Genomic DNA, 13,789 nt, shown 5'->3' with positions numbered 1-13,789 from the left:
CCACTACAGGCCAGCACTGCCCTCTAGTGGCTGAACAGAGCTCCACGCGACACGGCATCATTTTCCATTTGAAGTTTAATGTTAATTCCATGCTGTGTTTCAGTAAGAATACAGATGGTACTTGTGGCTCCGGTGAGAATATCCAGTAGTACAAATCAGATTCACGTTACACATACTGAACAGAAGGAAGAGAGGAAACGAGGAGGAAGAGACGAGGAAACCTGAAAGAGTCAGGGGAGAGGAGAGATACAGCAGGCCTCTAGTTCCCAAACTGTTTTTTTTTTTTTTTTCTTTTTTTTAAATTTAGTGCCAATGCAAAAACTGCATTTACATTACAATCAGAGTGTGGAGCATTCCCCTCCCACGCGCACACACACACACACGCGCACATTTTATTTTCTCAGTTAAAAAGCCATTACCTAGCTATCTGCCATTAGCAAAAGCGCTACAGCCTCACTGCACAATACTTGGTCCAATAGTGGACGAGAGGAGGTGAGTGATGCTCGGACAATAAAGGGGGGGGGACATTCTGATGTTCGTCGTTAAAAAACCCAAAAGAAAACCTGATGTGTTGAAGGAACCACCGAGTCCAGAGGGCACTTAGTTCTTCCTAGAAAGCTTGACTGCATCCCTTTTACACCTTCCATCACCGCGATAGTACGTCAAAGTGATAACTGAAGTATTTTCAAAACCAACAGAAGCATGGACAAGATGTTCATTAACACACAAACAGGAAACAAAAAAAAAAAAAAAAAAAAAAACCCGACAAAAAAACCCCCAGCAAAGTATCGTCTTTAAATAAACTCTTGCATATGTGTGTTACAAATACAGGCAAGCGTACTTGGCAACAGATGATACAGCAAAGTCAAATAAAAACAGTGAAACAGGACATGAACCGTAAAGGGTACAGGCTTGCAAAACCGGGTGGAACATAAGGTGAAACCCTCCCCCCCGAGTAGTGGAAACAAAAGACCCGAGTGGGCCCTGAGGAGAGGGGGGGGGGGGGGGGCACGTGCATTCGAGGAGGAAAAAGGTGAGACAGATGGATAGAGACGGAGGGAAAAGGTAGAAAGTGTGGGCTGTAGTAGAAACCCCGATGAAATCTGTGGGACCGTCTGGGGACAGGAGGGAGGGGGAGGAGGGAGAGGAGGAGGGCGGCTCGTCTTGGGTTGTTCAGTCTCACTGGGCCTCTTCCTCCGCATCTTGCAGTGCTTCTTTGTTCTGTTCTTCACCTGCGACGAGAAGAAGAAACATATAATGAAGAGGCTGCAGAGCAGAGCGGTGAACGTTCAAACCCGGATCTCCTCTCGGCTGCTGAGGCCTCGTTGACCCGGAAACGTTTCAAGTAAAAACTCATCGCCGTTATCGTCTATCGACTCACGCGTGTGTAGAAGAACCATTTACTACAGCCGTGCTTTACATGCATTGTTTCAGAAAAGCAGCATCTTCCCTGTTTCCATGGAGACTGATTGTTTTCAAAAAGTTACATCCCCCCCAAGTTCCACCTTTAGAACCGTTTTCAAAACGTGTTTTCAGTGGCTCACAGCACCGTTGTGTAAACGGACATCCAAAATACTACGAAACTCTCGTTTTCACGAAGCCTACTGATCCTCGTTCTCGTCAGAGTGAAAGAAGCAGAAACGGAGCTTCTCAGGTGCGAGAGGATATCTATGTTATTTACTTCACCTTTGTTTCCCTCCGTGATGATGGTGGTGAAATCTAGGCTGTCTTGTTTATAAAACGGGACGATATTGTGAAATATATTAAAGTATTCTGAAGTATATTAAACAGCGATGCAACATTATTTCAGTCAGTTTTAGTGTGAAAATACAATATGGCTCCTTCAACTTGAGCTGCGACACGGTAACGAGGATTTCACCGACTTAAGCAAGACAGCAGGTTTAACTACGTCGTATCCTCCGCCTCTTCAAGAGAGGAAGGAAAGGAAGTTCTTAATTAAAGTGACAAGATGAGAAGCATTAGTTTGGTCTTAGTAATAATTAGAGAAGCAACATTCAAACAGTTCAAACTTTGTTTCAGATGTGCTCAGTGAATCATGCTCTTATAAAAAGAAACACCGCCACCACCTTCTCCAGTGACGATTTCAACATGCAGGGGGGGGGAGCGCAACAGTCGGATTTACGCCCGGCGGAGCAGGTTACCATGGCGATGGCACAGCCATCCGTGTAATGAAGAATTAAGAGGCACCGATGACAAAGGCCGGAGAATCCGTCGCGATGAAAATAGAAACCGTAACGGCGCTCATTAGCGCCGCGGCTAACGGGGACGTGAGGGAGCCTCGCATGCCGCTGCAGTTCATTCGCCATCGGCACACACACACACTCACTCTGCTGTGATGCCCCGTTGGGCTGTGCTCGGTGATATCGGCGTGCAGCGCAACAAAGCCGGGCGCCCACACGTGCTTCTGGGTCCACTTAAGGCCGATTAACGCGGAATGCTGAGGTACTTCGAGTTGTACCGTGTGATTTATAGTTTAGCTGCGTTGGTTGGCAAAAATATTATTCATGTTTCTATAGTGTGGATGCATGTGCACACATTCTCAGATTAATCTCCTGATCATGTTCTTGTCCTTCGAGTCAACGGATACATTATTTTAGGTGTCCATTAGAAAGGAGTTGTTGCAGACCTCCGTGTGAATTAAACCTGGAGATCTGACGGTTCCAGTCTTCTGGTCTTACTGCACCTCTACTAGGAAAACGGATGAAATGAAGAACGGAAGATGATCACTTCTAAAGAAAGTCTTTGATTTACTTTATCTTCTATAACAGGTCAGACTGAGGCAGCATTACAGAGTTCGGCTGTTGACACACTGGACAGACGTATCCAACAACTATTTAAGTATTCAATGCTCATGGAGGAGCGTCACTACCTCCGTATATAAAACCAGTATAAAGCACTAGGAACTACAACGATAATCAAGTATTAACTTTCAGTCCTCCATTGAAGTACTAATTAAGTATTGTAATCACGATGGTTTTTAACGGTGCAAATAGTAACAATTAATTTTAGTAAATAATGAAGTAGCTCCATTATTTAAATATAAAACAACAACTAACAAGTATCGACACTGAAAATATTCTACGCTGTAACAACAAATCATATCTTTAGTGTGTCTCAAGAGTAACTAAAACAGTGGTTGATCAAGCATGAATTTCAGTTACTCAAGGTAACTCCAGTTTCAAAGAATTTAATCAAGTACTACTTTTCAGTTACTAGAGTATTTAAAGCAATGAACCAGAGTGACGGAGTTCAGGAACGCAGAGCTTCTCTCCGTCTGCCTTTCGCTGGACTACTTTACGGGGCAGGGCTCTGTAATCAGCGTCCCTCTGAGAAGTAAACACTTTAAAAACTCAACTTCCACGCGAGCAGAAATAACTGGGAAGAGGAGGCGATGCAGTAAATTACAGCTCTGTGTTCCTCGAAAGGCTGCGAGGAAGTTAAGGGAGTGACGACGGTGGGTTGGGTGGGGTTAGGGCGGTGAGACGGAGCTTCAGGTGGGAGGTGAGGAAACAGCCACACACCGGATGAATGACTTACAAAATACACTTCTACTACGGAGAGGAGGGAAGGAAGAGGGCGGTCCTTAAGAATCTACAGGAGGATGAAGGAGGGGAGATGAAGAATTAGAGGAGAGTGTCAGTACTGGGAATGACGGCACAGACATGAGAGTGAGAGGAAAAACCACGACAGGGTTTCTTACAGAGGAAGCATGTCGGAATGAAACCAGAGATTCAGACAAAACATCTTGAATTGCAAAAAAAAAAAAGTGCATGTAATTTCATGAACGCTGTAGATCCACAATCTACTGTTCTTGGGATTGTAGCAGCAAAGTCAATGCAACTTTAACATTTAAGGAAACCTTCGAGGGAAATGGATTGCAGCTTTTTTCGGCGAGTCTTCACAAGATAAAAGACTCCAGTGGGATGACTCCGTTCATCTATACGAATTCAGCAGATCACATCCTTGAGATAATGATAGGCTTGTTTCCTCCTACATCAGAAATGCTATGGATTGTAATCACTGCAGTCATATTAAAGTTCCTCCACCAGAATCCACAGGGGAAACATTTGAAAATTTAGGACCCAGGTTTAGTTGTGTGACGAACATCTCTGGCAGGCTTTCAATATCTTTCTGAAGAGCTCTGCATTTGCAGCTGGAAGAACTATTAACGATCAGTTTCACGACATTTAGGCTCATTCTCCTGGCTTAAATACTCTGAGAAAATCGGTCAAATGTTGATATTTTGCTGCCACGCCATATTTTATATCTCAGAGACCCAGGCACGCAGGTTTCCCAAGGGGAAAGTTAGTGAAACAAAACAGTTAGATGGCTACAAATTCCAATTTGTTTGTAAAAATATTAACTTTACTGTGATTTAGTTAAGTGTGGGTTGGAGATTTGTGGTAATGGTCTTGTTTTGGTGGATTCTCTGTGCTGCAACCATGGGAAGTATTTTTTGTTAAGATTTTTTCTGGTAGAGAAACTTTAAAAATGTGTCAATTGTTTTGGGCCGACCCCCACCCTCCAGCTTACTAAAAGACGACTCCCCTCGTGTATTTTTTAACATTCCCATTTAAACCCTGCAGTGCTGTCTGAGCTTTCGGGGGAAAGAAACCGCTCTTACCGTCTCCCTGCACGTCTGAGGTCCATAGTGTCAAGTTGTCACGTAGCAACTGCATGATAAGTGTTGAGTCCTTATAGCTCTCCTCGCTCAGCGTGTCCAGTTCTGCAATGGCATTGTCGAACGCTTCCTTCGCCAACCTGCCGGCACAGAAGACGCGAGACAATTATACGCAGGACCCGACAGTTTATTGTCGGACTGAACCACCGCAGCAGAGCAGAGCGAGGAGGGGAGTGGAGCCACGCTGCCCGTTTCCTGAGAATCGTTTGGCTCCGACAGGGTCCAACAGCTGGGACACACTCAGTTTTCTTTTCACGTAGGATTCGAAGCACAAAGGAGGAGAAAACAAGCAGAGTTGATTCTCCCATGCTGAGTGAATGTGGTGCCTGCCGTGGCAACATCATCCCTGTACTCGACATTCGTCTTCCAGGATCTCCTCTCCGCAGTTTAACCCGTCAGCTGGACAATAAACGTTATTTCTCCAGCCATAAACCCACACCGCTGAGCACACTCACCTGCAAGCACGGTCTGGTGAGTTGAGAATTTCATAATAGAAAACGGAAAAGTTGAGGGCCAGTCCCAGGCGAATGGGGTGTGTTGGAGGGAGTTCAATCATGGCGATGTCGCTTGCAGCTTTGTACGCTACCAAACTGTTCTCGGCTGCCTCCTTCCTGTCGTTGCCTGTGGCAAACTCTGCCAGGTACCTGTGGTAATCTCCCTTCCTGCGCACCAAAGGAAAAAGACACAGAAGGTCAGGCAGATTTCAACTATCACAGGAACGGCTTCAGGAGCCCTTAAACAAATGCTTTGGTATGTTTTCAAACACTTTATGATATAACTTCAATCCAAATGCGAGAGACGGGAGGTACGTGGTGGATTAGTGGTTAGTAGCAGGTACAAAATGACCCGTATCGCAAAAGAGCTGTTTAATCTATTCATGTATTGACATGTAGAGATGAAAGTGAACCAGCAGAGTGTGATTTGGAGAATTTGAGGTCAATTCATCCTGCAAACAGATAAATATGTGATAGTGTGTGTACGTGTTTCGAGAAGCTATGAAGTGCAGGGGGGAAAAATTCAGGGAAGAATCCTCTTTTTAAAATCTGTCAATTTAAGTTAAACCATCAACTTGGTCATTTTTAAAGCAACTCTCAAAAGAGGCTTGACTGGACTGATTTCCTCTCACATCTACCGTGGACACCGTTAAATGAGGGAAGCGCTGACGATGTCATTTTACACGAGAGAGAGAGTACTCACATTTTATGTCATTGTCGATCCCGGGCACTTACACGACTACTAAATGATGACATTTCAATTCTTAATCTTACATTTGTGGTTTCTCTACATGCTGTTCATTCATTCCCAACACTTTAATATTCAGTGTCGTTCTCAAATATGACACCCTCCCACGCTTCGCCACACTGTCAAACTGTGCTTTTTCAGCCTCTGACATTTGGCCTGTTGGCACCATGTAACGCTGAATGAATAAAGTGAGACGCCGTCACACGAGATGTTCTATGTTGAGATGTTTAACTTTGAAAAGGACTCGATTTACTGTCTTTTTTGGTGGATAATCCCAGCATGATTTTCCTCTGTGTAACTTGTGATGACTTCTGTTAAACACACATTGTGTGTGTTGTGAGCAGGGCTGCCGTCTTGTCAGGTGGATAATCTATTATAGAGTAGATTTACCACGGATCACACAGAGTGCAGCAAGTAATCACACCACTTGGCATCTGCATAGAGCCAATTATGTATATATGTACAAGTGTGTGTATAAGTTGCAGTAAACTGCACTTTTGTCAAAGTTTCTCTTTACAAACAGTGGTGACATCGCTCCTTTGTAGCGAGGACCACCGGCAGTTTAGCTGATAACAGTTGATATCAAGCTTCAGGCTTCAGGGATGTTTGTATTTATGCACTTTAAGTACAAGTCCCCACACACAGGATGAGTCCCATTACAAGCATCGAGTATCAGTGCATTCTATTTTAAATCAAATGGAGCTAAAAAAGAATTTAAAATTATAAAACAAACCAAAATTAAGCACAATACCAGACAATAGTCTCTATTTCTAAAGAAATATCTGCATATACCAAAATATATGGTATAACGCGTTCAGTAATCCTTTTGAAAACCCATAGGGCGCTAATAAGAGATATAAATACGATAATGAAGTACTGAGAAACGAGCCCGAGGGAACGAGGTGACATAAGGCGGTGAAGCCCTCGTTGAAGCGCGAGATCACTATGGGAACAGAGGTGCACAACAACTCGCATCCTGCCTCAACAAGACAGAAAGCTTTTAGAATGTGAATCCTGGAGTAACGTGGCGAAGCCCTGCAGCCGCATGTATAACCACATCCGTGTCATCCCATTAAGAGACGTGAAATTGTACATCTGTCCGTTGGATACGCACATTTTGTAGTAGAAAACCTTAGATTCTCCCGTGGTTGCAGCTAAGATGAGGTGCTTGTCCAGTACATCCAGAATGTCGTTGCAGATTGATTTCAGCTCTTTCTCAACCTGCGGAGGAAAACGTGCACACCGCCGTCAGTGGAGAGACAACGTTGCCGCAGCCCTCGGCCTGCTGCAACACAAGCGATATCAAGAGCAGACACTCACTGGATATTGCACAAAACAGATCGCAGGTCACTGTCGTCTTTCTGTACCTGACATCACCATCTGCCCGCATGTCTGCGTGACTCCCAGCGAGAGCAGAGTCTCACAATTTCACTTACAAATCAGCACTTTGGAAAATTATTGTTGTACGCTCGGTGCAGCCAGACAGCGTTGGAGTGGGTTTTACTCTGTGGTGCTGCCACAGCTCAGGAGTTGCTCTGCCGTAGGAGAGGAGTGCTTTAAAGTTAATTCATGGCTGCTGCCTGCTTCATTATTTTACTCAGACAAGTGCTGTTGGGCCGTGAGATGGCACTACTTCCTGGCAAAGTGGAGCGCGGCATAAAAAGTCCCACCACACAGAGTAAAGCATGTCTGGGCTCTCCACTACTCCACCTGTCTCTATCGGACAAAAATTCAAGTAGCTGCTTCAAATAAACTCTCCTTCAGTCTCGTGGGTTTTTAGTTTAAATTCTTGTTCCCGTTTCAGGACGTTTGAGAGGATCGCATCTGAACCGAGTTCTCTTAACAAGTGAAAATCAGCTCCCTTCAGTGGGCTTCTCAGACAGAAATGTTAGGTCATTAACGAGACAATGGGAACAAATGCCGAAGATTTAAAGGTTCTCAAGGAACAAGACACAGTGGTTGGTGGGGCCACACAGTGAAGTGGTGGTTAGGACTGGGAGAATATCCCAGGTTTGAGTTCAACTTAATCCATACCCAGACGATTCAGTTCCAACTTCTCAGACCCTGACCTTCACTTTCCAGTATCTGCTTTTACTTTTGATGTATTGATTTTTGGATAGAAAATCCTCACAATGACTAACAAACACGATCATCATCCAATCGTCTACACACGTGATGATGCAAGATTCATAGTTCCTGTTATTTTCCAAACATCTGATCTCATCCCGTTTCATTAAACATGAAATCGGTTCCTGTTTCATTCCAGAATTGGCTCTTTGTGGACTTTCTGGGAAAGATTCTGGATGTGTTCATAATCTGATATTATCCGATAAAGATTACACGATCACTTGAATGCTCGGAGATCTCCAGAACGCAGATAATGAGCCGACTTTTATTATGCATGCGAACACGCCAACAAGGTCGTTTGTGAAAGGAGCCTGGAAACGTCAGGAATGTCGTACCGTTTTCCTGTATTCTCGGATCATCTTTAGTTTGTCTTCGCCACCTTTGTTTTCTTCTTTCTGTTCTAAGCTGCTGATTATCCTCCAGGAGGCTCTTCTGGCTCCGATCACGTTCTTGTACGCTACCGACAGCAGGTTCCTCTCCTCCACGGTCAGCTCCACGTCCATGCTGGCCACCTTCTTCATCGACTCCACCATTTCTGAGAGACATGGGGGATAAAAAAAATAAAAAAATAAGACGACTTCTTGTGTTCCGCCTGGTTAAAAATGGCATCAAACTCAACGTTGTGAGAAACATTCAGGGGCGCTATAAATCACAATTGAACAGTGAAAAATCGACTTTCTCCATCAAGCTTCTTCATAAAACACCTTGAAAGTTATTTCTTTATGAACGTACCCCTCCCCCCATGCTGTAGAGCTGCTCCTTTTACATGTGTGAATAGACCACAACATCCATCTTACCGTTTTATAGCACTTATCTTAACCTTACACTGTCGAGGCTCTTTTCAACATTCTCAGAACCGCTTGGGAAAAATTAGAGAAGCATTAAGAGCATTATATGAAATGACTCCATGTTGATTACTAAAAGGGGCAATACATACTATTTTTGCACAATATAAAATTGATATGACCTCAAATAATCAGCAACATCAGACAAGACTTTCTTGATGTCATGTAAAGGAGTTTTTTTTTTTTGACGTGCTGATGGTACATCGACCAGTCAGCAATGAGATTCCAACAAACAAGCTTGATTCCCTAATCCTGCAGCTCCGTAGCCACGTGGCTCCCTGAACCCGTCACAAATTCATATATAAACAAACATTATTTACTTGTTTTCTTCTTACATTCTTTAAGCCACAACTAAAATGGTTAAATTGGGGAAAATTTGCTAAAACAGCTTTAAAAAAACCCAACCTAAAATGACTTTCTGACATTTCTGAAATAGCAGCTTCAAAATGAGACACGAGCACCTGCACACACACACACACACACGCGTAAAAATAAAAGCCAAAATTATTAAAACAGCTAACATGTCACAATTGTCTCAAAAATGCTGAAAAAAGGTTTAAACCTCTAAAATCAAATACAAAAACAGCAAAAAAAATTAATAAATATTTAATAATAATAATAATATTTACCATCCTAAATTGTGAATGAAAATTCAAAAATGCAACATAAGATACAGTTTATGTTCCTTTACCAACTCTATATATGTAACTTTAAGAGCTGTGTCAGCCTCATTTTAAAAGGTTAAATGTATTTTGTGGAGCCGGTTAAGTTCGATTTGGACAAAAACAACTCAGTTAAGGGCAGGGGTCTGCAATCTTTATGACCAACAATTACTTTTAAGTGTGAACAACTTCACTGAATCAGTCCTAGTACAAACTGCTGACAGCCCTTTCTGGATTATCAAGAGTAACAGGGAGCTGAATATTTCAAAGTGTCCTTGTAATTCTCAGAAACATCCAAATCGACATCTTTCACAAAAAAATTCAGTATTTCGGGGATAAAAAAAAAAAATACAAAAAAACATTTAATGATTTGCATTTACTGAAAAGGAGCACATCGCCTTTCACTTTGGAACACAGAGCTGAGCCTTGAAAGGTTTCTGCCACACTCAGTGCTGCAGTAATAGAGTACCTGGAACGCTGCCCGAACAAAACCTCCTCTAATGCATACATCCACCACCTGTGGACACGTATGGTGGGAGGCTGGGAAAGGAGCCAGGACAGTGAACCAGAGTTCTGCTGAGCTAGATAAAATGCGAGCTGCCTTAGTTGTACTTCAGAAAGTCACATTACTTTGTAGTATAAAACAGGGGGGAAAAAAATCCAACATGATAAAATGAAGAACCAACTTAAAACTCAGTAATTAATCAACACAATAAACCATTTCCTCTGGGTTCATATAAATGAAACACAACATGGAGCCTCTAATCAAATCCCAGCATGCTGTTTAAGGAGGCTTTGCATGAACATAAACATCTAAATTAAACTGGATCTGCAGCTGTCAGCAGTATTCATCATGCACTTCACTACATCAGCTGAGCAACACCAAACCGCACTTGGGACTTTTTTCATTTCTTGTAGGTCCACATTTTTATTTATTTTTTAACCACTTTAAGAGGAGTCGGCCATTTTAGCAGCTTTGGCCACTTTAGATGTCTTTGCCTTTGTTTTATTTCTGAGGGATTTAAGGCGTCACTGCAGAGAGTCGAGGGTCACAGACCTCTAACTTAAGTGAACAGTTAGTTTTGTAAAGCCTGGGCTCAAAGCTTGAACTATGCCGCAGCACATCTCACACTTGTAACACCACTTGAGCCAGAGCTTTACAGAGGAACTGGGTTATTTTAACACGCGGATGCTACATCAGGCAGCATTTAAAAAATAAAATAAAATAAAAATCTGAACTCTGATACTTAAAATCTCAAAGACAAGTCAGCAATCAAAACCTCATTTGGAGGACCTGCCGCCCTGCCCTGGAGGTGAGAGCAGTGTGCCAGTGGCTGGGCTTTGAAAGGCCGCAGACTGGGTGTTAACTGCAGAAGCCAATACCAGCATGTTGGTGAAACCTGATACACAATGGTTACAAGCCAGGAGGAGCACTCTGCTGGTTTGATCCCTTCGCCGTGCCGCCCTGCTTGCACTCAAATCAACTCCCTGACCTCGCTGTGCCTTTGTAGCATTTTTTTTATCCCAGCACTACCAGCCCACTCATCACTGCTTCAATGGGAGCTTTAACAGTGGAGCCGTCAATGCCTTCATAACGACGCTGCAAAGAGATTAAACAAGGCCAATCTGCAAAAGATTTACTCGAGAATAAATCATTCTAAAGGATGCCTTAAAGGTAGAATTATTACAGGTGACTGCCTCCAGGAAGACGTTTAACCAGAGATGCTGTCGTGATTTCATGCAGTGGTTCCCACCATGGGGAAAGAGACTTTACCTTTTACTTATTTGCACATGTAAAAACCATAATAAGAGTCTATTTCGGGAAGTACCTACACCTCCCTTTAACCTTTATATTAACCGAAAACATAAGCCGTAAATAACTCCAAGAAATAAAAGTATTTATCTGAGAAGATTCACGTTTAAAGTACTTGAGATTTCTTTCAAGCTAACCTTAGGAAATGCATGTTGCATGAATTCTCTAACTTTTGTCATTTTTATACTGTGTAAGATCATTATTGAAATGTTTGTTTTATTTCTGCTAATGCTGCAGGTTCCCCACTCTCAGCAAACTGCAGGCTTATTATAGGAAACAAAATCCAATAAAGACAGATGTGCCTAAAAATAGCCGCCAGCAGAGTGGTTATTTATAATCATTAACCCGTAAAATCCATTATTGAATTGGTATGGTATCATCGATAGAGGAAATGTAAGCCTTTAAAAACAAAATTAGATCTTTCGCCTGTATGAAACAGAGGACAGAAAGGAGCCGGGTTTGAGCTGCAACAACAGGGCAGCTTAAAAAAACCCAAGTAAAATGTAATTGATCCAGCTTGATTTAAGAGAGAGAGAGTAAGTTATCTAATATATTCACAAGCTGCTGGAACTCCCTGTGTGAACTGTTTCAACATGCCATGCTGACTGTTCATACAACTGCTCCTTAAAAGCCAGCGTCTCATTACGCCAGTGTGACTGAGAGGAGACAGTGAAGCAAATCTCCTAAAAACAATCATTAAACTAGTCAAAGCAACCGTGATTGATGAGCTTTTGTCTGCAGCGATGCAGGCCACACTGTAAAATGGTTACCTACCAATTCTGATCACTCCTACAAGATGGTAAACCATCATTTCATTCTCATGGGGCAATAAAGTCCCCCGGTTAAAGTTTGGGCTGGTGCCGCCTATCTGGGTGGTGTTTATGTTGCGTGTGGGGAATTTTCCTCCCACAGTAAAAGGAAAGAAAAACAAACAAACAAACGTGTTTGAGATTCTTCAGTGAGACGGTCTACGTCCATGCGAGTTAGATAAAGCTAAAGAGAAGGAAAACGGTAATGCATCAGTATAATGACTGAGCTATTGCCACCTTTGCTAATAAGCTGTAATGAGTGCCGTGAGTCCCAGAGTTCACAACTGAAGCATAAACAGTTTCTCATGAGTCAAGATTTAACACATTTCTCAATGAAGCGCCTCTAAACTAAATGTATCTGGGTTATATGAAGCCCGGGCATGTTTCAAGCCATTGTCTCACACAAACTAGAATCCTTTCACTTTCCTCCCCCTGAAACAATCTTGTGAGACTAAAGTCTTACCTATGCAATGTAGTGAACAGTTCATAGAAAAACATAATACACCTAAAAAGAAGTGCAGCATGTTAAAACAATACTAAAAGATAGTCTCATACCATGGCAGTACATTACATTTGAAGTATATTTATTTCTTATGTATTAAGGGATCATGAAGTTTTGCTTAAGAAGACTAAGTTGCCAAAAGTGTAATTTTAGGTTGCCACCAATAACAGTGTAGGGGGGGGGTGCTTGAATTCGTTGACAAAAGATTACATGCAAATGCACAAAGTCAGTGTTTTCCACTGATTTATTAGTTCGCCTGACTGTTCTCTCTCACACACACTGGATAGTTGCGGTATTCCAGCAGAAACTGAGTCAGATTTGCAGGAAACATGCACAGCTTGTTGTGTGGGGAGGATCCCGGCTGAGTGCGAAGCCTCCGAGGAGCTGCCGGTCATGATAATCTGGGTGTGGACGCTGGCTGAACCGCTGGATCTTTGAATGGAGTTTGGTGTGACGCGTGTCGGGGCTGAAGAAAGGCCAGGCAGCTAGTTAGCGGCTAACTGGAGCGAACCTGGGGGGAACTCGCTCGGCTCGCCGCGGAACCAGAGTTACTGTTCACCGAACACCGGAGCGGGAGCTGACTCTCCAGCCAGAAAGAAAAAGGGGTTCGTGTCTAGGCTGCAAACTGATTTTTTTTTTTTTTTCTTTTTTTTTAATTTTTGGGGGGAGGTGGGGGGTTCAATCTGTTCGGGGAAATCTCCGCCATTTTGTCTCGTCTCACCCAACAGATCCATGTGAAGTGCTTTACCTGCGCCTCGGAGCCCCCTGCGCAGGGAGACCGAGGGGGGAGAGGGGGTGAGGGGGCCCGGCTTTCTGCAGTGACCGCGAGCTATCCCGGAGCCTTACCGTCGTATCTCTCCGCCTGCTCGGCCAGCTTCGCCTGGTAAACTGAGTTCTCCCTGTCGGCCATGGTGCTCGGGTGCCGGGGCTTCTCGTAGCGTCCCGGTGGAGAGGGAGGATTAGCGGCTGCTCGGAGATTCCTGGCGGTTGTTCAGCACCGAAGCTCCGCGCTGAGCCGAAGACCCACCGGTGGCACTGGCGTAAAGATGGCGGCGCTGCTTCATCCGGGACGTCCACGCAGGACTCC

The 13,789-nt window shown here is 43.5% G+C and overlaps 1 protein-coding gene across 2 annotated transcripts; it reads right to left on the bottom strand.

Annotated features, from left to right (window-relative positions):
• Nucleotides 1-257: 257 nt before the first annotated feature.
• LOC308121378 (14-3-3 protein epsilon) lies at nucleotides 258-13,789 on the bottom strand. 2 transcript variants are annotated; one of them, XM_080482577.1, is made up of 7 exons: nucleotides 13,549-13,789; nucleotides 8,407-8,606; nucleotides 7,059-7,165; nucleotides 5,158-5,364; nucleotides 4,646-4,782; nucleotides 3,559-3,612; nucleotides 258-1,232 (listed from the first exon to the last, which is right to left on the bottom strand). In XM_080482577.1, exons 1-6 carry the CDS (start codon nucleotides 13,610-13,612, stop codon nucleotides 3,605-3,607), a joined length of 723 nt encoding a protein of 240 aa, XP_080338703.1. In that variant the 5' UTR covers nucleotides 13,613-13,789; the 3' UTR covers nucleotides 258-1,232; nucleotides 3,559-3,604. The 2 variants fall into 2 exon arrangements, with proteins under 2 accessions (XP_080338703.1, XP_080338702.1); XM_080482576.1 differs by lacking the exon at nucleotides 3,559-3,612.

The sequence above is a fragment of the Lipophrys pholis genome (genome assembly GCF_963383615.2).
Source record: "Lipophrys pholis genome assembly, chromosome: 16".
NCBI classification, from domain to species: domain Eukaryota; kingdom Metazoa; phylum Chordata; class Actinopteri; order Blenniiformes; family Blenniidae; genus Lipophrys; species Lipophrys pholis.
This window is presented reverse-complemented; position numbering and strand designations above follow the sequence as displayed.